At 41.4% G+C, this 27,709-nt stretch overlaps 1 protein-coding gene and 1 pseudogene across 15 annotated transcripts in view; one reads left to right on the forward strand and one right to left on the reverse strand.

The window, feature by feature from the left end:
• Window positions 1-11,981, forward strand: part of LOC143154313 (ATP-binding cassette subfamily G member 4 pseudogene) — a 27,502-nt pseudogene extending 15,521 nt beyond the window's left edge. Inside the window, exon 2 of the transcript XR_012994042.1 lies at window positions 6,373-11,981. The product of XR_012994042.1 is annotated as an ATP-binding cassette subfamily G member 4 pseudogene (transcript). The remainder of the gene's footprint in view (window positions 1-6,372) is intronic.
• The window catches only part of LOC143154311 (protein daughterless-like), a 279,566-nt gene continuing 262,280 nt past the window's right edge, over window positions 10,424-27,709 (reverse strand). For 5 of the 14 annotated variants that reach the window (XM_076326309.1, XM_076326308.1, XM_076326311.1 and 2 more), the window contains 10 exons: window positions 25,821-26,105; window positions 25,215-25,376; window positions 24,260-24,319; window positions 23,511-23,663; window positions 23,308-23,425; window positions 20,487-20,640; window positions 17,701-17,790; window positions 15,747-15,892; window positions 15,511-15,665; window positions 10,425-14,812 (listed from right to left, as the gene is read on the reverse strand). In XM_076326309.1, coding sequence (XP_076182424.1) covers window positions 14,768-14,812; window positions 15,511-15,665; window positions 15,747-15,892; window positions 17,701-17,790; window positions 20,487-20,640; window positions 23,308-23,425; window positions 23,511-23,663; window positions 24,260-24,319; window positions 25,215-25,376; window positions 25,821-26,105 — 1,368 coding nt within the window. In that variant the 3' untranslated portion in view covers window positions 10,425-14,767. Of the gene's footprint in view, window positions 14,813-15,510; window positions 15,666-15,746; window positions 15,893-16,380; window positions 16,471-17,700; window positions 17,791-20,486; window positions 20,641-23,307; window positions 23,426-23,510; window positions 23,664-24,259; window positions 24,320-25,214; window positions 25,377-25,820; window positions 26,106-27,709 lie in introns of all 14 variants that reach the window. The other 9 variants (XM_076326299.1, XM_076326297.1, XM_076326303.1 and 6 more) reach the window with 8 other exon arrangements.

Raw genomic sequence — 27,709 nt, forward strand, 5'->3', positions numbered from 1 at the left:
TCACGATGAATAATAACACTTCGTACAACGTTTCGTAGATCCTACATCACCATGTAATTGTTTAATGTCATTGAAAACAAACTAGTGTAATTTAAACGACGATTACCAATTCATTGCATAAGTAAACAATATTTTCAGTATACTTATCGATGCAAATGAATTTTATAGTAGACTCAATTGCAATCCAATTCCGCTACACGTTATGTAATCGTTTAAAATAGCATTTCTACTCCTCGATCGAACTTCTTTATCTCATGTGAAAATCGAGTGTGCATGTGACACTCGACGAGGTAAGTTAATGAGATTCAAGTGAGTGAGACAGAACTACAGCAAGCAAGTCTCGGATTATCTGTATGCATAAAACCGAATGCTATATATAAGGCATACTTGCAAGGATGAGTCAATCGTTAATGAAAATAAACAATTCTTTAACCGTTTAGTACATCTCCATTAGAATATTACTAACCAATCTGTAAGATAACGCGACCTTAATCCGATTATTTTCCATTATACGCAATTTTAATTGCTCAGAAACGATTTAAATAAGGTACAATTGAAAATACTCCGAAAGAGGCCATGTTTAAATTTATTTTCACAGAATTTGACACCCAATGTTCGAATTCAGTCCATTCTCTGTTAAAGAAAACTCCAATTTTAAGATTACAGCACGAGAAAAACAATGAGTAAAATAAGTTAAAATTGGTCACGTATTTCGTAAATAATATCAATCCTCCCACAGTAGCAGTAAATGTTAAAATGCGCATACGTTAATTTATGTTTCTTTTATTCAGTTTGTTGATCTTGTTATCGTCTCAGCGATCGAACGCTTTTTTCAATATGTTAATGTTCGAGCATTTTCTTCTGCCGTTAGTAATTATTTATATTGAAGCAATCATAGCCTCCGTGCGTGTCTGTAACGCGCTACAATTAACGTGATTCATACTCTTCGCTGAAATTTGCATTTACTTTGATCTAAATAATTGTTAACGAGCGTTTCACCCTGTATTGTAAACATAACGACAAAATTTTCCGGGCTTGAAGAACAATTACGACCGTGACAGGATCATTCTTATTCCCGCAGACGTTGTCGCCCATAATAATATAATAACATCAATAACATCAGTATAGAGTGTACGACCTTCGTTGTCTCTGAGAAACAGATAAAACAAAAAAGAGACGCTTATTATTCTACGATTTCGTTTCTTTTTTCAAGAGACGTTTTTTTCTTCTTATTTCTTTATGGATCGAAAAGTATTGCAATTGATTAAAATTGCGAAATATTTTTCACAAAAATACACAATTTAAGAATCATTGATCATATTTTGACTATTAAAAGAAATCTAAACATCTGAATGGAATTCAATGAAATTTTATAGCCATGTTTTAATTTTATCTTCTCGTTTTAAAATTCGATTGAATTTTAACAAGAATCGATTCATGAACAACGATGGTTATTTCTTGTAGTTTTTTGGTTTTTCCGATACTTGGTATTCGTTATTTTCAGAAATGTTTAAAAATATTTGAAACAGATACCAAAAAGAATCGAATTCTGTATAAAAAAATTAAATAAACTTCTCTTTTATGCTTCCAAGTAAAAATGAAATTAAACAAAATCTTGTCCATCGTGTTCCTAAAACACATATTTTTCGTCGCAAAGTATAATATTACGTTTATGTTAAATTCCAAACAATTTGAAATTTATCAAAATGTTAAGGTATGCTTTTTTTTCAATTGATGCTTAAAACATTAACTGTCGTAATTTCCGGTAGATTTGAATTGCGATTCGTATCGTGGCGAGCTGCAAATTTTTTAACGAACAAATTATATACCAACAGAATCGTTACTCGTTTCGAATCACAATTTGTATCAACTGGAAGACGCAGCAACAATGGGGAAAAAAATATTATTATAAGAGGTCAGACTGGACAAGAATTTTTATTATTCGCTCTAATTTTCCCGGGTTTAAGGTCCGTCTGTATATTAATGATCGCTGAATGATTTATCTTTCGATTGTACTTCACAGGAGCGGTTGTGTAACCGGGTCAATAATTGAATTACATTTGAAATCATTGACCAGGCATTAATAAATTACCATCAACGATGTATCCGCGCAACTCAACGACACATTCATTTTTTCGTTTAAGTGACAAATTATAGATACAAAGTGTATATCACTTCGAACTACGTTTAGTGTAATTTAACAATTTATATGTCGATACAATGTGTACAATTAAATGACCGTTGGTACAGGAAAGATGTAACGAATATTCCGAGACTTCACAATTACGGAATTCAACGAGATTAATTAATCATTGGTCAATGCTTGTATTTATTACCTACCTGTTACAAAGTTGCCTGGAAGTCATTCAGAAGTTTTTTATTCCTTCTTTTTACACTCTTAATTTTGTTTTACTTTTATCTCGTTAAATTTTAGAATTTTTCCTGCTTTTTTTCAATTCTTCTCAGCTGTACTATACAAATGTTTTACATATCTGATGACTGAATATATTCTTAATGCGTCCCAATTATCACCGGTCGATTTACTTTTTGAATAAAACTCAAACGGTTCAAGTAATCTTGATACTTTTTTTTTATTTAAAAGTACAAACTTGGGAGTTCATAATGGAACAAGATATCTTTCAAATGGTGGCCCCGGATTTTTTCACAGACCACCGATCTTTTCCCAAAATTTGACGCGTTCGATGTTGTTTTTCGGCTTTAGGATTGTCACTGGATTGTCGGCATAAACCTTACCTTCGATACGATCCCAAAGAAAAAAGTCCAAAGGTGTCAAATTTTCCACGATTAATTTCCCATCTGTCTAGATGATATATGTCAAGTTTCAGATTGATCGGTTCGACGTTTTAAAAACAGCGCGAAATTCAAATCGACCGGTGATAATTGGGACACTTTGTATAGTGGGCCAATGTAACTTGGCGGTTTCTCGATATCAGAGAAATAAATACTCTTCTCTTAAGATAAATACTCTCTTAAATAAATACTCTTCTCATAAAACTGTCTCCAATCTACTAATTCCATCTCATTGGTATGGATAAAAGAGCTTTTATCACGGAAGAAAAATAACTTCGCAGAGACAATGCACTCGTCTCGGTAAAATTACTCTACGAGTAATTTCCTCGTCGATTCAAGGTGAGACATTGTACGAGGTTCAAGATTACATTTACGTAATATTTGACGTGAAACCTGTTTGTTTCACAGAACAAGCGAATTACAGGATAACCGAATAATGAAGCTATCGTTCGAGCTGACGAGGCACTTGACATTTTTTCAAACAGTTTTACGAACAAATTTCAAGATGATCAGGTAATTGTTGCAATCTCGCAAAAATCCAGCTCGTACATCGTGTTATGCTCCTGATTACGATGCGAAAACGTAAAGTAACGGTCGTAAATAATTGGCAAGTTGTAGAACTTATACGAAATCTTTAAACCGGAAATACGACTAAGTAAATTACGACGCAATGTACTTTGTTAATTACGTAATTTCTTATCACGATGTGTTATGCATTTAAAATCCAATTATTTTCCTTCTAGATCATATTTAGCAGCCTGTCGATTATCTTCCTTTTTTTAATCATGGTTTGTGACAACATCGATGCATTCGACTCGAATATTCCATCTGTCTCGGTTCGTTTGTCAATTCAAAAATGAAACCATAGGCATGGTATAATTTAACCGATCGACGCTTATAAATTACTCTTTAATCGAACAAGTTCTTCCTTGAATTCACAAGACAATGTTATTTATAATTTTACAATAGATTGCTAGAAAGAATTTATCGATCGTTGTTTAAATTCTTACCAGGTTCACAGATAACGTTAAGTCCTCGCCTCGATTAAATCTCGTTAAATTTCTTGTATTTATCGAGTAACATTATACCACGAGTAAATTGTTTTTCATCACGTACCATTTAAACTCATATACGCATAAGGCATATCTTATTATTTACCGAACTATTCGTCATTCGAAATAAACGTTCCAAATATACTTCTACAATAAAAATTGGTGCATTCAGTTTCCCATCAGAGCTGGAAAAATTATAAAAATAGCAAATAGATGAATAACTTTCAATTCGTTATTTGCCCAATAAATATTACAATCTATATTTGACATTTTTATTAAACATGTTCCTCGAGAATTTATGTGCATCTATAAGACAAGTGTTTTTATATTCCTTTATAATTGTGTAAGCAGTGAACTTTTATAAAATCACAGAGATGACCAAAGAAGATGGATTTTGTATTTACAAGTTTTATTTTTTCATTTTATTGTTACGGAATTTTTATTTATTTTATGCATTCACAAAAAAAGGATGTCTAGTCATCCTTCCAAATTTCATATACACAGAAAGTACGAAACATTTCCTGGATGTTTATTAAAGCTTTTAAAAATAATAAATAGCCTTCGATGCTTCTGAAGAACAATACGTCGAGAGCAATGAATTCGTCTCGGAATGAGTCACACGCTTGCAAAAATTAATAATATATTGTTTCGTTGAAAAAATAATAATATATTGTTTCGTTGGAAAAATATATTATATATTTTTCTCAATTCTTCTCAGCTGTACTATACGATGTTTTACATATCTGGTGACTGAATATATTCTTAATGCGTCCCAATTATCACCGGTCGATTTACTTTTTTAATTAACGTGGAATTTCAGTAGCATCCCTAACTAGACAAAATTTACGTACATACATCGTTTAAACAAATGAAGTTTCCAAAGACAGTTTAATCGATACCGATTAAGATACCCATGCAGCTAATAACAAAACTTCCGGTAGGAACTCGACGAGTTGCGTCAGCAGAATTAAGTAACAAATGTAGAAAATGACATTGCTTAAAATTCGTTGTGGAATTGTCATAGAGCACAGGTAACGTAAGTAACAGGAGCATAATTAATTCATCGAAGGTGCAAACTTTTCCTACCAAGAAACAAAAACATGTCAAGGTTCACTCAAATGCAAATTATTTCTTATGTGATTTCCATTGCATAACAATATATAATTCCATATAACCTGATTTTGCAATCAAGTGACAAAGCAGTTACAAAACAATACTAATTGCGAATATACTAATTATTACTCGACTCTGGATGTCTCGATCTTTACCACTGTCTGTGTCAGATTGTATAAAGATCTGATTTGGGTAATTCTCGTTGTGAATTAATAACACGTTAATTTTGTCCTCTTTAGTGCAAAACACTGTTATCGTTTCAATTCGAGGCAGCACTGAAGATGGACAAAATTACAAAACATGGCATGACATTTAAGCTCGAGTTAAACGATCGTGTCACGTTGCACTCGTTTCGTTCGAATGTCACCGTCAATTGCTGAACATTGCATGTAATTGAACAAAAAAAACAGCGTCACGCAGTGTGACAAATACGTGTCTAATTAAAGCCTTGGAAACACGAAATAAACCAAGTACGTCCTGCTGATATTTCTTCGTTCGGTTCTTCCAATAAATTTCGACTTTTAGCTTGTAAACATTTGCATATTTACGTTTAATGTCACCTCAATCCCATATTCTTGAAGATTGCTAAATTTCTCTTTGGATTGGTCGAAAAACTATGCAAACTGTTTCATTTAACATAGTAAAGGTGAGCTTAAAATCCACCTTGAGAATCGATTTTGAGAAGAATGTTTGTTCAACTTTAATCTGGTCAGCTCCTTGAAACCGAATCAATTCTTGTAATATATTTTTCGAAATAATAATTATTTCCGATTATACGTATCACTTTGTAACATACAGGAAGCAAAATGTTCAATCTCGTTGTAAAATGTTGTTTTCCTCTAACATGTTAATACAAATATAAATTATATGATTATTACGTAATTGTTGTAAGGAAGAAGTAAAATATAGCAAGATACTAAACAAATTTGTTGAATCATGACATTTAATTGGTGTAACCTTTCGGATACGGTGAACTTGAAGATTCTTATGGAAATCAGTAGAGAAAGCACAAATCGAAACCGAGAATTTCGAAAAGAAGCGATCAACATTTGTGAAATCATCTTTGTATTCGCTCACTGTCGGTAATTCGTCATTCGTTTTAGCAAATAGCAAAAAAAAAATTAAAAAAAAGAATCAGTCAATATTCGTTACAAAACTGTATAAAATTAAAATATTATTGTGCAATTTTACCGTAGACGAATTGCACGATGTGGACCACCCCGCGAAAGTGAAATTTCCAAATCTGAAAATTAAAACTGCCTGGTTTTGTAATTATCGTACAGAGAATTCAATTTCCAGATTTGTAAATCTCGCACCCACGATTCGTCGAAGCGAAACGTACAATCGCGAATCGATCGTAGCGTTAAATAATAGAAAAAAAAAAAACTGGTTACAGACACACCGGCACGAGAAACACCAAAGTCCGAAGCTTGTTACACGCGGAAGAAAAAGGACGCCGTATCGAGGCAAACGTCGAGAGGATACCATCGGTATCGTGGCGCCGGAATAGGGAACAAATCGATGGAAAAATGCTGTCCATTTTCTCGTCTGGAAAGATTTTTTGCGTCTACGTGACGGTTGCGTGAACGTTCTTTCGGCCAATGGACGAACGACGAACGAAACGAGGGAAACGATATCTCGAACACGCTCGCGACACCAACTGCATGTCAGTCTGATCGTGTCCACCGGCGGATAGAGCTCGTCCTTCGTCCGTGGAGGATCTGCGCGAATTGCACGACACGCGGACGAACCATCTCGTTCGATAGTCGAGAAGCATCGTGTATGAACGATTATCTTAAAAACGAGGGAAACGTGAACGAGACATCGCACTTGAAAATTCCACCTGTTCGAATTTTCATCCGTTCAGAATTCCAAACAATTGTTGCGTACATTTCGCGAAAGATCGTCGACGAACCGATGTATCTCTTCAAGACGAACAGCTAACCAACGACTGTCACTGGTCTAGAGATAACAGACTCGCAGATAACGGACGATTCCGCGCAGCGTCTCGCATAAAGTTGAGTCTGTTCTCATTGGGTCACACAGTTCACTGGGTCGAGATGTATCAGCGAGTGGTGTTGGTAAACCTTCCACAGGCGTCCACGATCGACATCGAGTTCTCCAACATCACCTACGAGACTCGTGAAAGATTCTACGGTCCTTTCAAGCAGATTCTGAACGGAGTGAGCGGTGTCTTTAAGTCCGGTGAGTTGTCGGCCATCATGGGCCCGTCTGGCGCGGGCAAGTCCACATTGCTGAACATACTCACCGGATTCGAACGAGGCAAGTACAAAGGGCAGATCGACTACGTAGGCAGGGAGGGCAAGTACACTTGGAAGGAGTACAGGAAGCAATCGTGTTACATTCAACAGGACGACAAGCTGCATCCATTGTTCACCGTGTTGGAGGCTATGCGAATGGCGACCAATCTGAAGATCGGTAGCAGTCTCAGTCGAAAAGCCAAGGAGATGCTGATCGACGATGTATTGGAGAACTTGGATCTCAGCAAGACCAAGAAGACCAAGTGCAGTCAGTTGAGTGGAGGCCAGAAGAAGAGACTGAGCATTGCCCTGGAACTGATTGACAATCCACCGGTGATGTTCCTGGACGAGCCAACGACCGGTCTCGACTCTCTCTCGTCTTACCAGTGCATCAGGTTACTGCACAGCTTGGCCAAGGCTGGCAGAACCATTATCTGTACGATCCACCAGCCCAGCGCATCGATCTACGAGATGTTCGACAGTGTCTACCTCTTATCGGATGGCAGGTGCATGTACGATGGCGCCACCAAGAACACGATCGCTTATTTCTCCAGTGTAGGACTGAACTGCCCCAAGTACCACAATCCCGCCGACTACATGATCGAAGTGGTCAGCAACGAGTACGGGAACTTCAAGGAGCAATTGGCCAAGTTGGCCGACAACAACGAGCGACCATGGCGTTCGAACGTGTCCAGGATCACGAAGAAGGATTCTGTCAACGCTCGAGCGAACGAACGCAAAGCGACCGTGTTGGTGCAAACGCCATCCGAGATGGAGAGGTTCGTCGTGCTGATTCACCGTTGCATGATTCAACTCTTCAGAGACTGGACGGTCACGCACTTGAAACTGTTCCTTCATTTTCTAATGGGTATACTGTTGGGTTTGTTGTTCACGGACAGCGGTACCGACGGTGGCAAAACGATCAGCAACGTGGGGTTTTTCTTGGTCACATCGGTCTATCTGTGTTACACAAGCATGATGCCAGCGGTGCTCAAGTTCCCTTCGGAGTTCTCCACGTTGAAAAAGGAGAGGTTCAACAACTGGTACCAGCTGAGAACGTACTACGCCGCAACCGTGATCTGTAGTCTACCTGTGCAGATGTTGTCAGTCCTCGCTTACGGTTCACCTTCTTACTTCCTCAGCCGTCAACCAATGGACACCAACAGATTCCTCATGTTTCTGACCGTGACGATACTCACCACTATGGTAGCGGAGAGTTTCGGTTTATTGATCGGCACTTTGCTCGATCCCATCAACGGAACATTCACAGCGGCGATCATTCTCTCCGCGATGTTGGCCATGTCCGGTTTTCTGGCTCTGTACAACCACATGCCGACCATTCTCTACTACGTCAGCTACCTGAGCTACCTCAAGTACTCGGTGCACGGATTGGTGCACACCATGTACAGTTTCAATCGTGAGAAACTGTCCTGCTCAAAGAACTACTGCCACTATCGCGTACCAGAGACACTCATGGCAGATCTGTCCATGTCGGATGGCAAGTACTGGCTCGATATCGTTCTGCTGTTCGTCAATTACGTGATTTACAAATTCGTGGCGTACTTCATCATGAAGAGGAAGCTCTCTTCGGTCTGAGGTCCTGAACTCGCGAACGAGATCGACAACGCTCGATTCAACCTGGAAGTTGTGCTGTCATGATAACCGTGAGGTTTCGTCGCGCAAGTGTACGACGATTATTAACAAAAGTGACTGTGATACAGGATAAAGATCGTCGAATGACCGCGCTAATAAAAATGATCGCGTTTGGGTGACATATCCGCGAGTCCAATCGAAATGTTAATTCTTTCTGATCAAGATGGACGCGGATCACGAGGAAAGCGACTTCCTGTGATTGTTCACCAAACGAGTACTCCTTCGTCGTCTCTGTTTTGTACTTGGCGTGAAACTCTATTAAAATGGTATCCGTTAAACGTTTCTCTTCCATTTCTACGAACAAATTCCCTACTGGATGAACGCGTAGCTCGAAGAAGTTACACAAATCGGTGGGAAGAGTTCGTTTTTCGACGCAACGCGTAATTAATTACGCGAGATCAGGAACATCCGCGTATTTGACGCAAACATCGAGAGGTCAAAGGTCGTAAGCGATCGTGCTAAATTCGCAACGCGATTCCCTAATCGAATCGCGAGAACATTGAACCCACGCAACGCGTCACTGTGAATGGAGGAGTCCAGGCAATAGGTAAACTCGATGATCGTTCGTCGAAGTATACTGCTCGGAACAGTCGGGGAGTTGTCAAATAAGTATCCAAACTCTGGCGAACCATTTTTCAATTATGGTAAACAATTACAGACCGATAAACTCGGTGTACAAAGTACATAACCTTGTCACTATTATGTCGTCTCGTCATTGTTGGAGAAAGTTGACACCTACGCGCACTGAACATAAGAACGGTTGTTGGACGTTTTTTCTTTTATCGTAAGACGGAAAATTAGTCATTTAAATTATACATAGACTCAGGAAGATACGATTTGTTACAGGGTCGTTTACGTTTACCCCAAGGGTTAATAAATAACAAGGAGTGTAACGACGAGAACAATTTTTGTACACTCGATGTATCTGGGATATTTTATGTACAGTTTTCTGACATTGTATTCTGTATTTGTCTATTCTTGTTTACGAACCAGCTTAATAAATATTCTTTCTACAATGTTCTTCGATTGGTCCGACTGATGTACAAAATCTATACGGAACATTATTGAGTTGTTTGTGAAGTCATTTCGTTTTCCAAGAAATGGAGAGTATACAATTTAATGAAATGTTTGTACGCTCTAAAAGAATCGTGTTTCATTTTCACCAAACAAAAAAAAAAAAACGAATTGACTTTTCGAACAATTCAATAGAATAGGGTAGGGTTGGATAGAATCCCTATAAAATATTAACAATTACTTATAGAATCATCGAACCTCTTCTATCGTCCATGATATTGCAATGTATGAAGTGTAAGTAGACTTTTGTGACCAACTGTAAGGGTTTAACCATTTCTTCGTAGTGCATCGAGACAATAATTTGGACACCTTAAAAAATCATTTAGAAATTCAATCGATGTGGATAAACAGTGAGTTCGACATCTCCTATAAAATGTGTAATACTTTGTTCGTTCCTGGGAAAGGTACATCCCCGATTGTTCCGAACAGCGTTTGATCATCGACAGTGGTATTCAATGGACGAAAAAGAAAGAAATCACTGACACCCATGGCTTCCTGAAAACGTTGAAAATCTGTATTACAATCATCCATCGGTCGACGACATTTGCAGAACTCTTACAGCTGAACGATTAAAAGGTAACCAACAAATACGGCCTTCTTTCACTGTACTTGCCCGACACAATTGAAGGTATACATCTTATCGACTAAACGTATCTACACTATGTATATGCTCGTATCTACGCAATAAGTAGCCGGCGAATGAACGAAATTAAAACCGAGACGCACCTGAAGGGAAGAAAAGACAAAAGAAATAAAACGAAACGAAACACAAATGAGCGACAAAACATAAGGCGTGGGTACGTTTACGCGTGTTCGTCCAATACTGAGAACGGGGGTGGGTTGGTGTTGGTTAACGTAGAATGTACAAAACGGGGAAGCTCGAGTGAGAAAGAAAAAAAATTGCAAACTGAAAAAGACGAGAAGGAACGAAAAATCCCGTGGCGCAGAGAAGCGTGAAAAAAGTGAAGCCGGAGATTATCAGGCACCCTGATTATGGAAAAAATGGCACATTTATTATATTATTAGTGATAATAATATTACTACCGATAATTATACATTTTTTTTTCTTTCTCAAACGAAACGCTCTCGACACACTCGCTCGCTCTCTCGTGCACCCTTTCTCAACCACTCTGACCCTCTCTCTCTCTCTCTCTTGTTCTCTTTCAGTATATGCATAATAGTCGGCTCGTGGTTCATCGATGTTAATAAACTCGCATGCATGTCGAAATTGATCGTTCCATTATCCTCTTAAGGCCCAGGTGTCACGCCAACCGAGCCACACGCCAGGCCTAGCGTACGCTTCTCGTTTTTAATTACATATTATACAATAATGTCGTTTAGATCTAATGTACACGTGCGAGATTCCGCTTGTCGACAATCGTGTCCCTGGCAAACGAGGGTAGTCGTCGGTGTTCCGCACAAATTAATAATGATCCTATGGAGCGTGCTACCACCGAGTTTCAACGACGCCCAGCACGAGCAGCGCGATACGATCGATAAGAAGAAGACCGCATCGATCCCGAGCACGCGCCGCGAACTTCAGCGTTTCGACCTCTGAAAATCGCGACTGAACGATTCGTCTACCGAGTACCTGTTCTTCTTCTTGTCATCGACGCAATCTTCCTCCGACGAATCGACCGATCGAAGTTTCGGGATCAACGGAAAGACGGGCCCGATTTTGCAAAATCGTACCGCAACGCGGCGCTTCATCATCCATCGAGCCGAAAAGGCCAGAGAAACAGAACGTGCGTACGTGAGTGTTCAAAACGAACGAAACGTGTAAAACCGAACGATTTCGAGTGGCTCCATCGATACGGTCGCGAACCGAGACCAGATCTCGTTCTCGATCTTTCTCGATCTCACGGACTCCTCGCCCTTCCACTTTGACTATCTAAGACTATCGACAGGTGTGCGCCTAGCTTAGACGGAGGCTTACGAGCTATTTATTGTCGTTATTATTTTACATGATTACCATCGCGAATACAAGTGCGTGACCGCGCGCGTATGTTTGCGTGTGTCTCTGTGTAATTTATCTCCCTATGAATCACCGCTGACCTATCGCAGTAACGTACACACAACGATCCACCATCCATCGCGTGTCTCTGATTCTCGCGTTGTCCCCTGTCAGTTTCTCGAGGTAATTGCCGCGATTACGGTGATCGTCGATTAAAAGTAAAGCGAGGTTGTGCGAGTTATCTCGGCCGTGTTACGGCCACATCGAAACGACGATCCTGAGATCCTTCGATAAAACAACGCATTGGAAATTTCTTTTCAAACGGATTTCATCACCCTGCTTCGTGTGCTCGCGGAGGACTCTCTCTCTCTCTCTGTCTATATTCTATTCTCTTCGGTGGTACCGTTTTTCCTAACGGTCGGTAAGCGAGCTAAGCAACGAAAATTAGAGCCGGGCGCGTTCGATCGTTCGTTAATTGCTAGACGGCAGCGAGAGAGGAACACGAAGGTACAGAGAGCGAGACGCGCGCCGAAACATGCTTCACGTAGGAGGAACCGCGCGTAATCGGTCCGGTGTACACATGCTTTTGAAGAAAAATATAGCTGCTGCACGCGTGATATGTGAAGGAGTGGACGATAAACAACACCGTAAACGATCGCTACGGGAGACGGGTACCGTGATACGATTACGGGGAATACGAACAACGGAAACGTATAAGAGCAACACAGAGAACAAGAAAAACAAAGCGCAGAGCAGAAAGAGACGGAGTAAACACGGGCACTCGACACACGTAACCATTTATTTCTTGTTGTTCTTCTTCTTATTATTTGTCGTCGTTGTTTTTTCTTTTCTTTTTTTTTATCTTTTCTTTTCTTTTCTTTTCTCTTTTTTTTTTCTTTTTTTTTTTTATTCAATAAAATTTATTTAAGAATCTAAATAAATTAAAATACATGGCAACTGGGTACACATTGAGTTGAGCTATATTTTTGTTCAAAAACAAAAATGTCCCCTTTTTCTCTCACGAAGGATCTCCTCGGCGATCATTAATCGGTAGTAATAATAATAATAATAATAATAATAATAATAATAATAATAATAATTAATAATAATAATAAAATCATGTTCGTGACAATAATAATAATCACCATAACGATGATGATGATGATAATAATAATAATAATAATAATAGTAATATTAATAATAATAATAATAATAATAATAATAATAATAATAATAATAATAATAATAATAATCGTAATAATCGTAATAAGGTAATTGGTTAGGCGTACGCCGCTGCTGTATATATACAATTATGCGTGAGATATGTTTGAACTTTTTTTCGTGTTCGATGGGTAGGTGATCCGTGTTCTCATTCTCTCCCTTCTTCCCCAATCGTTCACACCTATATACTGCCTTTTTGCTTGATCCGTGCGCTTTTCTTTTCTCCCATCCCATACTCGTGGTCCGAATCGTTGAACCGTTTAAAGAAAGAAAAAAAAAAAAAAGAAGAAGAGAGGGAGAAAAAAAACTAGAAGAAAAACGATTCCATCGTGGATCCATCCTGTTCCAACGCAAACTTCCCGACCTCTTTCTCTCACTCACGATCGATCACGATCCTTCTCATCTATTCCTCGTACAATGTAAGTACAGAAAGTTAGCCTGAACGCGCCGTCGTCGCGCGTCCTCGATTCGCGCGGAACGCACGCGAGCGAGACCGTACGTCTCGTCTTGTATGTACAATTATTTGTTTATACCCGCCAGCCGCCGAGGAGGATCGCCAGCTCGCCGCTCCTGGCACGAGAGTCGTTGATTTCTACGTATTTACAACCGGCGACGAACGAACAGAACCGTCATTTACCGAGCTTCGCGAGGGACGAGAATCCCAGCCCGGGGGCAATGATCGCGAGCTATCGATAACGCTGTTAAGGAACCCGTGACGGTGAGATCTTTTTTTTTTTCTCATTAGCACGGACGAGCTCGCGATCGTCCCCAGAAACGCTGAGCTTTCCACGTCCCTCGTCGTGTCGAAAGTTCTCTCTCCGCCTGGAGCGATCGCGCTCTTTGCGACGCAACCACCACCGTGTCACGAGAGCACGCGCATGCGCGCGCGCAACGGTGGCCAATTTGAACAAGAGTCCGGGGAGGGGGTTGTTTTCTTCTCTCGGGGGATACGCCAGATAGCGGGGTTCGGGGTAGACCGATTCAGTAAAATCACGATCGCAACTACACGCTTCTTACATCTCGAAAGAGAGGAACCATATTCCTTTGTCTTCTCGCTATTTATAAAAATAATTTGAAGCCGCCTTCGAGGGGGATTGGGGTATACGGGTAGATGCCTCTTAAAAGTAACCACGCTCTCTCGCTCTTACTCGTGCATTCTCACTCTCCATCGTCATCGATGACTCGGCAACGGCATACAGAGCCACCACCACCGCCGTTCTATACTCCTGTTCGTCGTACGCGCGTATCGTTTAGAGTCACTTTGGAAAAAATCACGGATATTACACCGAGCGTAACCGGTTGCACTTGGATCATACGGCATGCACAGTTCTGCGCTGGTGCAGCGCAGCATCCTCGAATCCGACGGCTGCTAAACGTTTCCCGAGCAGTCCGCCAGCCCCAAGCGTCCTCTCGTCTCTCTCTCTCTCTCCGTGGAACGTAAATTGTCGTTACGTTCGAAGAATGTTACCGCGACACACCGTTGCAATACCCTTAATTTTGCTCGATTCGTACAACTGGTAGGTTAAGTCCTGTCTGTATGCGCGAGTCCCGCGAAAGTCCCGAAACTATGACAAATTTTAAGCTGTATCTACCCCTTAACACAGGATCACACCGCCGCTGAGCCGCTGCTACTGCGGCTGGGACGGATTGTGCTGAAGGGAAGGAGGCGGGCCCTGGAACAGAACAAATTTTACGTAGAAGGTTGCACAGATTGCGTGAACAAATTCAAACGAGATCCCCCGATCTCATCGTGATCGTCCATACTTGGCGAAAGGAATACAGCGAGATGCCAGAGATACACTTTGTGGATGTTATAGTATCTTTGAAATGTTTATCAAGACGGTAGCTGGAAATATTTACTTAGATTTATATCTAATATTTAGTTAGATTTATATCTAATATTTAATTAGATTTATATCTAAGTATTCATTCAGATCGCGATTCGTGAGGTCTGTGTTCACTTGGAGTTGTTCAAGTTCTCAAACCACCAGTGTTCATGGATCTTGAACGTCTCGAAGTGAACACAGACGTCACGAATCGCGATCTAAATAAATATTTAGATATAAATGTAATTAAATATTAGATATAAATCTAAGTAAATATTCATAGTTAAGTTAATATTAACGAACCAAGTTCTCAAACCACCGGTGTTCATCGATCTTGCTTCGTTACCACTGATCCTAGAAACCTTCCAATAGTGGGCATTGTCGTTCGACTTACAATTACACCAATCTCACTGTATAACTTCCACCATGTGGTCATAGGAACGTCAACTCGTAATAAATCGCTCTCAAAAATATAAAAATTGCCTCAGAGCGATCGGTACATTTTCTCACGATCGTGGGTGACTGGTTCGTAAAGCAATACTCACAGGCATCGCGGAGAAGGGTGGCTGAGAATGCGCGTGGGGATGAGGATGTGGGTGTGCTATGTGCGCAGCGAGATGGCCAGGTAACTTGGGCCCATCCTCTGCTTTCTCTTCCTCTCTCCTCTTCAAGCACGCTGCCTTTGGATTAAGATTTCGTTCTGCAATCAAACACGAAACCCTCAGTTAAACAACATTCCGAAAGAAACAAATATTCCAAAGTTTCACCGATGGATAGGTACCTCTGACTTGCTGTTCGAGCGTCATGATCACTTCGACGGCCATATTGAGGATACCGAGTTTCGTCTGAGGTTTATCCGTCTTCAAGTGCGTCATGCACATTCTTCCAAGTTCCTTGAGGGCCTCGTTGATATCTCTGATACGTATCCTGAAGCGACAGATCACGGTTACGCGCGTCGCGGCTAGAACCAATCTCGGAAGAAACAAACAACGGGAAGCGACGCTCGAAGGAAGAAGTAGATTGAACATTGTAACCGGTCCTCCGATCGTTACTCCCCAACATTCGATACCGATCTTTCCGTGGAAGGTTTCCAACGTTTTTGCACGAGATCGTCAGACGGATCCGAGGACAGCCCGGTACAGTTTCAGGTGCACTTTTAACGAAACGTGGGAAACCTTCAACACCGGAAACTTCGAATAGAATTGAACACGGGCGGTAAAGATACGGAGTATCTCGATTATTCTCAACATTCTTCTACATAATAGCACGAGAGCCTGATCGTTTCGCTAGAGAGATCGAAATCTGTTTCTCACATATACATAGAATACGGGCCTAACTCTTCTCGAATCGGTTGTTAACAAGGCGGACGACGAGTGGGTTCGCGATTCACTGCACACTTTCGTCGACTTCCTTACCTTTCCCTAGCATTGTTCGCCTGCCGCCTCTCTTTCTCCCTTTGCGCCTTCACATCGGGATCGTCATCCTCGTCCTCGGCGCTCGAACAACAGTTGCGCAATAACAACACTCGATTAATCACCTGACGTAGGCGGTGGGACACCGTTTTTGTCCTAGATCGTGCGCGCGCGACCACCGACAGCAGTGAGACCGGCACCACGCCGTAATCAACGACTGAACCGATTACAACGAAGGGATTGGAAATGATTCGAGAACGTTTAGACGGGATTTGGAACTCGAACGAGATCGATGCATCGGTTTTCTCGACGCATAAGCGATCTCTTTTCACTGAACACACGCAGAAGCTCTCCGATCGGCTTGTGGTTATGGACAGAAGAAATCGGATTGCCATATTCAGGGGGTGGCCCGTATTCTTTGCAACAGAGAACGCACATCAATGGTGAAGAGTGATACACGGAAAGAAAAACACAAAAAAAAAAAACAAACAAAAAATGGCGGATCTACGCGTGGAACTGGTTTCGTGCTATTACCTAGAATAGTTGAGAGTTCGGGTGACGTCTAAGGAACGGTGTGTCGGTTCTGGACATACCGGGACGTGCTGGATAAGGAGGGGGGATCTTCGAACGGTAATCAATTCTGAAAGAAATCTTCATTATATGTACAAGTGGACAGTCTGCTGTCTTCGTTTCGACAGGGGATTGAACTGCAGCTGTTCCAAGATCGTAGGATACTCGAAAGAGTCTGGGAGTTGTCGATCTCTAATGCGTGACGAGCCAATGAGGAGACTAAAAGTGACGAGTAAACAGAAAAAGACAGAGACAGAGAGAAAGAAAGAAAGAAAGAGAGAGAAAGAGAGCAAAGTTCTAGAACTCGATGTAACAACACGTTCAGTGGTGCAGATCGTAGAGAGGTGCTAGGCACATTGTGAACTAAAGGTAGCATGCCTGGGGCGACCGAATCGCAGCCGAATTAAAATGAAACTGATTGATAAGGCGAGTACAAGAACTGTCCAGATGTCTATCGCCTGGGCTCGTATCATTTTCCGTCCTTAACCAGAAACATTTTAATTGTCACGCCAGAATACGGGCCTCGCAGTGGAGGGGGAGAACGCAAGCATGCCAAATAGTCTTATCCGAGTTTGTGCTTCGATAATCGTGTGTTCATTTTTTCTTTTCTTTTTATTTATCATTTTCATTTCTCCGGTGCTTTATCGGACATGCATACGAGATAGTGGACACAGGATACAACGTCCTGGAAGGATTTCGGGATACTTGAAAGTATACAACTTGGGGGAGTGCGTACTGCGTGTGTTCACTAACCTTTCACGCACGTTGTTGGCCTGGCGACGTTCCTTCTCGCGCACCGCTTTGGTGCTGGGATCGTCGCAGTCTTCATCAGCGCTCGAACAACGGTTGTTTAAATAGAATCGGTTAGTTCAATACTGTGTTGCACTCGTTGACGAGAGACCGGTCTCCCGTTGGTGTCACGACGGTGAAAGGAATTCTTACGTCTGACGGTCAATATTACACGTAGGGTTCTCACACGATACAATTCCCATAATTACCACCTCGAATTTACGATCTGAACGAACGACTCGTGAATAAACTGATACTTCGAGGGGTTGGTCTACGTATCGGTCTCTTCGGGACACTGACGCGTGAGAGTACATTTTTCAAATTTCGTCGAGTACATTTTTCAAATTGTGTAGAAATATTCATGATTTTTCAATAATGCGACACGGTATCATCGTTCAAAGACCGGTAGATACGTTACGAATCGGTTTAATTTTTGTTTCTTCGTAAGGGAATAATTTATCCCTGAAAAGATTCCAACGAGTGGACAACGTTACACGAATATAGGTCTACATTGTAAAATGCGTGTTAACCAGTATATAGAATGTACAATATATTCAATTATTTAAATACCGTTTGAGTTTAACAATAAGAACTATATCGTAAATACAACGAAGCTTGCAACGTATAATACACAAGCTTGCTATAATACTCTTGAAATACTTGACACGAATTTACAAGTAAAAACTTTGCGATACAAATTATCAAACACATTTGTAATAAAAATAACACGAAAAAGATTCTTACACTATAGGTCGTACCATTTTTCATCCGATACGTACAACAATGGAAACAAACACTGTTCGTGTGGCTTCTAAATAATTTAGCATTTCAAGCTTTGGAAAAAAAAGTAACGATTAAATAATTTAACATTTCAAGCTTTGGAAAAAAAAGTAACGATTAAATAATTTAGCATTTCAAGCTTTGGAAAAAAAAGTAACGATTAAATAATTTAGCATTTCAAGCTTTGGAAAAAAAAGTAACGATTAAATAATTTAGCATTTCAAGCTTTGGAAAAAAAAGTAACGATTAAATAATTTAGCATTTCAAGCTTTGGAAAAAAAAGTAACGATTAAATAATTTAGCATTTCAAGCTTTGGAAAAAAAAGTAACGATTAAATAATTTAGCATTTCAAGCTTTGGAAAAAAAAGTAACGATTAAATAATTTAGCATTTCAAGCTTTGGAAAAAAAAGTAACGATTAGATTACAAAAAAGATGATACACTGAGCATTTTTTTATCATCTACAACTCATAAGATATAACTATATACGTTCGTACATCTTTCGCTCGTTTCGATTAGTAGATTATTCCCTCTCTTCAAGTATCACCGTTTATTTACAAATCTGAAAAGGAAGAACGCGTTAACCCATTTGCATCAAAGCGTGGAATAATCCACGAGTCGCGACTGTCAACTGTCACCGAGCGCGGGATAATACACGAACCTATGACTGTCAACTGTCACCGAGCTCAGAATAATACGCAAACCTATGACTGTCAACTATCACCGAACGCAAAATAATACGCAAACCTATAATTGTCCAATTGCAACAGTTGCAACTGGTATGTTTAACCATTTCTGTGAACTTTTCGTTCCATTAGTTTAATATACATCAGTGTATTCTAAATAAGTTACTCCTTTCTGAAAATCTTTCAAACTGCCACTATGAGTGTTGCAGCACGCGAAAAACATTATGCAAAGGTGCAAAAAAGCCAATAAAAGGATATTTTTCTATTTCATCGACACGATGCTGCTGAACAATTACGTAATCTTTAAAAATCGTAAGCAAGATCGAGCGTTTCGTGTGAACAAACAGTTATTAGCCACATAGCATTTTCTTATCATCTACAACTCGTAAGGTATAACTATATACGTTCGTGCATCATCTTTCGCTCGTTTCGAGTCGTAGATTATTTCTAACAGTTATTGGCCGAAGAAATTCTTGATAAATACTTGGCCAACGCAAATGTAAATAAGACACCTGTCAACGATTCCGTTACGCGATTTACCGGCAGACATTTTCCTGTACTGCAACTCTAGCAAAGGGAAATAGAACATCGAAACGATGAGTTGCATGCTTGAATAACTCGATACGAAGAGAGACAGTCTTTAAATGTCACGATTGAGATAAAGCATTGTGTATCGACCACATTAAAGAATTCCACGAAAATTCATTCATTTTAATTCAAATAAATTTATTCCATGTATAAAAGAATACTCTTCTTACTTCTTTGTAAAAAAAAAGAAAAATATATAAAATGCGATATTTGCTCTATAATATTGCTATACAATATTTCTATACAATATGAATCGTTTTAAACAGTATACTGTTAATAAACTCCATAAATAATTTTAATGCTCGTTACTGCATTTGATGAACCATTCACTGATGTTTGAACACAGCAGCTCAAGCAGATGATGCAAATGGGTGTAAGTACAATTCCGTTTTCCAAATCGACTTTCGAGATTCAGTCCCGCGCAAGAATCGCTAGTTTGTACGTAAACATTGTATCTCGATCGTTCTCCGCTCTTGTAAGCTTCGAGTCCGGTTTCCATATTCGAGGCGGTAAAATGGCTGGCTAGATTCGACATAGATTCAAGTGACATTGTTCGATCGATCGTAAGAAGAGATCGCGTTTAGTCCCGACGCGATCGGTTCTCCACGAGTCTAATCCAGTTTCACTACTGCCGTTTCACCGGTCGACGCGATTTCGATCGTCAGACAGAAGGATACACATCCAGGCTATACTTACTATCTGCGCGATCTCTTCGTCCCTTTTCCCTGAGACGTTGAGTTGACCGTGGCCGCGCCGATCACGCCCGCTCCCGTCAGCTCGCTGCTCGAGGGTTTCGTTTCACCGCCGCTGCTGTCCGGCGGATCCTTTCTCTTTTCTAAAGATACGTATTCTGTTCATTATTAATACTGTCCTTAAACGTTCCCATGAAACAACGACGGCGACGACGTAGCGCCGAGACGGTGTTCATGGAATAGAGACAACGAGCAAAACGAGTCAAGGTGGCCGTGTACGACGCGTTTCCTACATTTTCCCAAGCCTCGAACGACAAATGAAATCGCCACGGGACCGTTTAGGTAATCGATCGACGATCTTTGGACAGCTCTGCTCTCTCACCCCGGAAACGTTCGCGACCTTCGCCGAAAACAGCGATCGCGATTCACGACATTATACTCGAGCTTTGGGCAAAGCTGGTTAGTCACGGAACCGTGAAAAGCGTCCAATTACGAACAGGAAGCGCTCCAGGGGCCTCGATACACTGATTCAACCGTCTCCTTAAACGCTCCACGAACGTCTGACAACTGCTCGCGCGATGCAACGAGACCGCGTCGGATAAATCAGCCACGCGATTGTGTGCAAAGACCCCGTGGACGCGTTTTCCAACGCGAGCACCGGGAATCTTTTTCTTTTTTTTTTTCTACTTGGAAAAAATAGAAACGCGGGACGAGAGAGAGAGAGAGAGAGAGAGAGAGAGAAAAATGTGGAAATAATTGGATCGACGATTGCACGAGTTTGGACATGGAGAAGCTGCGCGCGCACCGGTGGCGCGGGCCCCAAGCGGGTGGAGAGAATACGCGGTCTGGATTCCGATCGCCAGGAAAGGCCCGCGACGGAGAAAAGAGCGCTTCTTTGCGAACCGCTCTCGGAAAACTTGCGCATTCCATTAGGCCGGCCCACGAGAGAAGGATTACGAGCGTTCACCGGGTAAGAGGGACAGAAACGCGACTGAAACGAACCGCGAGGGAGAGAGAGAAACAAACCGAGACAGAGCACTCGGAGAATAATAAAGGCACGACAACGATGCAGGATAGTAGCTACTTCGCGTGATTTATCTAATGCTTCCTTATCGGGCTCGAACTCCGCCGTTGGAACACCTGGGAACTCCTTCTATCGTTTTTTTCTTCTTTTTCTTTCTTTTTTTTTTTTTTTTTTTTTACCCCCTCTGGTCGCGCGCTCCTCATGGGAAAAAGTGTTTATCCGATGATGCGACACCGAGAATAGAACACCGTTGCCGATTGTACGAGTATTGTCTTTTAATGTCGCCGATGGAGATTGTCGTTTGTTTGGCATTCGAAGATTTTCGGTTGCGCGAACTCGGACCAACCCGAGCCAACGGATACGAGTAGGGTTAGGTACTTTGACGAACCTTGGTAACTATTACGAGATTTTCTGGATTGATAGACTCTGGAGAAAATGTAGTTTTTCTTTGTTTTTTTTTTTACGAGTTGTACTTTAAATTGTAGACCTCGACCAACTGTTCAAGTTTTCGTTCCCTTTGTACGCGTGGATAGGTGATAACGATTATGAGATTTCTTGGATCGAGAGACTCTGAAAAAATGTACTTTTTTTTATTTTTTTTTTACGTGTTGTACTTTAAATTGTAGACCTCGACTACAATTTTTTTTTGCGTGATAAAAACGATAAGCGAACAATATTTATATACTACGGACGGAGCACAAAATTTTAACGTTCGATCTTATATTTTTGGGGTACTTTATGATCTCGATCGAAGTAAACAAAAATTAAAAGTGATACTCTCAAATGACATCTATCATTTTCGGGGTACTTTATAATCTCGATCGAAGTAAACAAAAATTAGAACTGATACTATTTAGTGATATCTATTATTTTTGGGGTACTATTATTATCTCGATCTAAACAAACAAAAATTAAAAGTGATACTCTCTAGTGACATCTATCATTTTCGGGGTACTTTATTATCTCGATCTAAATAAACAAAAATTAAAATTGATACTCTCTAGTGACATCTATCATTCTTGCAACGATATTATCTTGTTATACAATTGAGAAATTTAAATAAGAAAGTCAGTTTACTAATTACTTCGATGTCTGTAACAGTCTAGTCGCAACATGGCACCCATGACTCTAACGGAAAGTTAATGTCGCTAAGTTATCGTAGAACAATGTAGTGGGAATGCATCGTAGTTCAATCCAAGTAGTTTAAAGTCTTTATCCGTGTTGTTGTCCGTGATGATGCGCGCGACACTTGAAGAATTTAACGTTTTCTATGAATTTCTTTCAGCTATCCCTGAGCTACCTTACTCGTTCTGACATTAACGTTAGTATTTCATCCAATTAGTGGAAACGTAAAACTGCATAGGAAAATCTTGGCTACGATCGGAGTGTAATTGACTGGTAAAAGTAGAAAAAAGTGACAGAAAGGGTGAGAAGGTTCACGGCTAGGGAAAGTGAGGACAAAGTAGAAGGACGACGGAAGAGAATACCGTTGTGAAACCCGAGGAACTAATATGGTCAAGGATAATTGGAACGTTATAGCTAGCCACGTATTACTCAAGCTGACCATAATTGTTAAACTTCCTCGTCCAATATTCTCTTTTCAAGAAGTCACAGTTATCAGCCGGTTATCAAATTAAATTCATTGTTTAAGGAAACATTGGTCTCTCCTCTCGAGTGTCTCAAACTGGCTTCGTCGGATTGCTTTTTGATATTGAGAAACGTTGTCGACAACGTCTCGTCCACTATTCCATGAACCTCTCGAGAGCTGTGAAACTGGAGGAAAGGATCACTTCAAACTTACTGGCATTTGTCACGGGTAACCTCTCGATTTTGATGGAACCATCCGTGTCGGGCGTTGGCGTGAGACCAGGGTAGGAGCCTTGAGGTTGTGCCACCGTAACCGCAGGATGTGGACTCGTCTGTAACGAAAGGATCATCGTGTATCGATTCCACGAGGAAAGAAAAAACAAAATAAAAGAAAAATTGAAAAATTCGAGGACTCACCAAGTGGTCCAGTTGCGGTGGTGATGTGTGGGAGTAGATGGAACCGTGTGGACCAACGGGACCAATATGAAGACCTAGCTGGCTCTCCGCGTGGTTCCTCAGTACGTTTATGGCATCATCCAATCGTTCCTCCATCCGCGTTCCCTGTACCAACAGAATACCCGATATTCGACTCGATTACACGTCGGTTCGACAATCGTCTCGAGTTTGCGGAAGCACCAGTGCGAAAGATTAATCACGGATAACGTGTACTTCCGAAAGCAGTTCCCTTGGAACACTGTCGGAGTATCTTGGGCACTGGTCATAGTATATTTTCAAGGCGATGGAGAAGCGTGTACAGAGACAGAGAGGACTGTATCGAGTATTTGTGTTCAAAAGTAGGCAATACGGAGAAGTAGAAAGGGACAGGGGATCCGGCATGCAGTTAATCCTCCAACTCCAGTTTACTTTCGATGAACGAGAGGTTGTCCTGTAGTTCGAGGATTAACCAAAGTCGCGGTGTAATTAGTTCAGCGTGGGAGTGACGTTGAAGAGCGAAGAGATAGGTATACCGCGGTTAATATCGCTGAAAAATGTCGCAATTCGTTAGTAGACATAGAAATCACGGTAATTGTTTCGCTAGTTAGTCGTATCGGGTGAAAAGTCATGCGCAGAGTGTGGTGTGTTACGAATGAGTGGGTGAGAAAGACAGAAACAAGAACAAACGAGAAGAGAGGGTGGAAAAAAAACTGAAAATCGGCAGTCCTCACCTCGGCATGGTCGCGAAGGAAGCCGATGGCATCGTCTAGCCTCTGCTGTTCAGGCGCCGGCTTCACACACAACACCAACGCAACAACAAAACCAAAAAAAAAAAGAGAGAACAACCAAGTCAACACAACGTTCACAACAAACAAGGAGTAAATGGTGAACAAAAGAAAGAGAAAAAAAAAAATAGAAAAAAAAAACATGTAAAATGACAAACGATGAAAAATGATCGTCTTGAATATATGACTGAACTGGGGGGAGGACGAATAGAATGATTTGCAACGTGGACAGCACACACGGGGTGAATTATTCGGTGCATCGAGTGCATGCTACTTGGTGCAATTTCCAGGTGCACTCGGAGACAGAGTCGGTCGTTGACAGTGTTTCGAATCGTTTATAAAAATGATAATCGTCTCTCGATAGTGACCAAGGATCGATCACGATCGCAATAGTGCACGGTTGCGATCGTTCTTCTTTCTCTGCAATGGTGTCTGCCATCTTGCAGTACACCGTCTTTGTTCGACCTTTTGATGTCAACGACCGCTCTCTCTCTCTATCTCTCTAACTCTCTCTCTCTCTCTCTCTTGATCCTCCCCCGAGTACAAATAAAGTCAGTGCGTGTAACGACGAGTACTTCCAACGATTCACCTTAGTGCCTACGATAAAATATCGCGAGTGAAGTGAACGAGCACGAGAGGTTTCTGTTACGAACGTCCTTGACCTGTTTCTAAAGCGCACCGAAACGGCGATGAAGCGTGTCTGCGTTCGAAGATGCACCCGTCACTTTCCAACGAGATACTCGACGAAATCTAGTTCAAAAGTATAAACTCTTGCCCGGTTCCACGAACCGAAGTGACTCGTACGTCTCGTTAGAAGTGTCAGGGTCAACGATGATAGATAAACTGAATTCTTAAAGAAAAGATAGTATAAATTTGATAACTGCTAGGCATGGATGCATACCATGTGAATGGTTCCACGGTTGGGATCCGCCGTGAAGTGCGGAGACACCGGGGCAGTACCTGCCGCCCAACCTGGCGCCGAACCCGTCAAAGGTGGCGGCGAACTGACCGGTGTGGATGGGTTACTGCTATAACTCGATACTGATTGGTCCGTGGGGTAAATCTGTAAGGTCAATAAACACGCGGAATTAGAACGATTTCGCGGTATGGAGAGTCGAGGAGTCACCTCCAACCGGTGACTGGTTCTCTAAACTTAAAACCGATTGGCAAGGACGTTCCGAAAAGGAAAGAGACCTACAGGTTGGCCAGATGAGCCAAATGAATCTCCAAACGGAATACTTCTTTTATCACCCGTCTTGGCCATGTCCTTTTGACAAAAAAATACACTCTGAACGTCATCCAGCTAGCTTCATGGTCGAGCACACTCGTTACGAGCGCTCGATACCCCATCAAGCCAGCTGTTGGCGAAAGCTCAGAGTTTAGAGTGGCAGCTTCAACCGTGACAATTTGTAAATCTTGGAGGATCGTTTGCTCGAACGTCATCCCTTGGTTCTCTGTCCCTATCAGGAGTAAAGAAGACCGCACGAGCAAATGTATCGATACTCACTCTGGTGCTTACTACAGACGCGAGTGTTTTGCCGAGGTTGTCCCCCGTGGTGGGCTGCTGGTTCGTCGTTGGCGCAGAGTTGGGCGCGGAGGGCGCGGTCGTCGGTGCACCGGGACTATGACTATATTGCAACGACGCCGGAGATGGTGCACCGGTACCGCTGTTCGCCGCTACAGCGACGCTACCCCGGAATGTGGACATTGGTGGCAGTGATGCCGCACTGGTTACCGCCGAGCCCAGAATCGGCGCCGCCGGTTCTCCGTTCGGCGACATGGCCGAGTACGCCTGCAACCAACGAGTTAATTAATCTCTTGGACGCGAGGAACACGCACGTCTAGACCGTGACACGCTCGTGGCAGTGTCCAGCTTTTCGAGATCGACGTGGTTGGACACGCTGAAAAAAAAGAAAAAAATTTGATCTATCCTTCTCGAGAACAACCGAGTTTCGACACGAGATCCACTCGACACGAAAGAACACCAAAGGTACGTCCAGGAGTATCGGTACAGTTAGCCAAAGACAATGGTACCCGGTACCACGAGTTGCGGGGAATACTTCTGGATTCCGACTAGTGACTATTGTGCCTCGCTCGGTAACTACGCGTACGAACAATGCGATTGTCAAGGTTGAAATACAGTCGAGCGACCTTGCGAACGGGTCTTCGAAGCTTACAAAGTTCCGTGCTGGCATCAACGGTAATCCATTACCGTTTTAACGATCTACATTGTATCGTGCAGTGATCATAGGGCTGACACCTTTAGGGATATCACTACGGTTGGGCGTTAAAGTGAACGGTCCCGAGAAGTGTCAAACTGAGGACAATGCTTATACCTGACTCGATAACCGTGGGTTATAGAGGAGTCTAAAGTCAACATCGATAGACGACGATGTAGTTTTCGCTCAGTCGTGCGGTTCACGAAGATGCAAATTCTAACTAATAAGAACGTACGTTTTAGCTTTCAATTGTAAACATGTAAGTGTGCAGATCTGCTGTACAGATCCCTTGGAATGTAATCTGGAACGTAATTTCATTCGAAGAGATGAATCGTCATTGATAATCCCGTTCGATACGATGTTCCATCTTGGAAGTTATGAACTGAACACAGTATCCCCTGAACTATACCCATATCGTATAAAGTGTAACAGAAGAAGCAAAGACTTGACTTGACCGATAAACTCAGTTGTTTCTGTGGAATAATAGAATTGTTGAACACGAGAGAAAAGTGAATAGAAGGTTTATTTAAACAGTAGAAGATAATAGAGTGATGCAGTGGGGCATGGCGATGAACAAACGACACCAAACATACTCATACCGTATAAAGTGTAACAGAAGAAGCAAGGACTTGACTTGACCGATAAGCTGTTGTTTCTGTGGAATAATGGAATTGTTGAACACGAGAGAAAAGTAGATAGAAGGTTTATTTAAACAGTAGAAGATAATAGAGTGATGCAGTGGGGCATGGCGATGAACGAACGACACCAAACATACTCATACCGTATAAAGTGTAACAGAAGAAGCAAGGACTTGACTTGACCGACAAGCTCAGTTGTTTCTGTGGAATAATGGAATTGTTGAACACAAGAGAAAAGTAGCTAGAACTGTTGTAAAGTTCAAATTATAATATCTAGTTTATTATAATATGCTGGGATCTCACGTATCTAGTAGCATAGTTATTGTATATATAAGAACACATCAGTCTTGATGTGAACGAGGACAATGTCGTGTCGTCTTTTTGATTCTGGACTTGGAACTCGACTGAAAAGAAAAACCAGAAAGAAAATGGCCTAACCGTTGACCCAATGGTGGACGACCCAATACGGAGACAGTTCTTAAAACTGACACCGACATCTGGCACCCTTAAGATCGTTGTTGCATTCGTTCCAACAAGAA

The sequence above is a fragment of the Ptiloglossa arizonensis genome, chromosome 14, assembly GCF_051014685.1.
Source record: "Ptiloglossa arizonensis isolate GNS036 chromosome 14, iyPtiAriz1_principal, whole genome shotgun sequence".
Classification (NCBI taxonomy): Eukaryota; Metazoa; Arthropoda; class Insecta; order Hymenoptera; family Colletidae; genus Ptiloglossa; species Ptiloglossa arizonensis.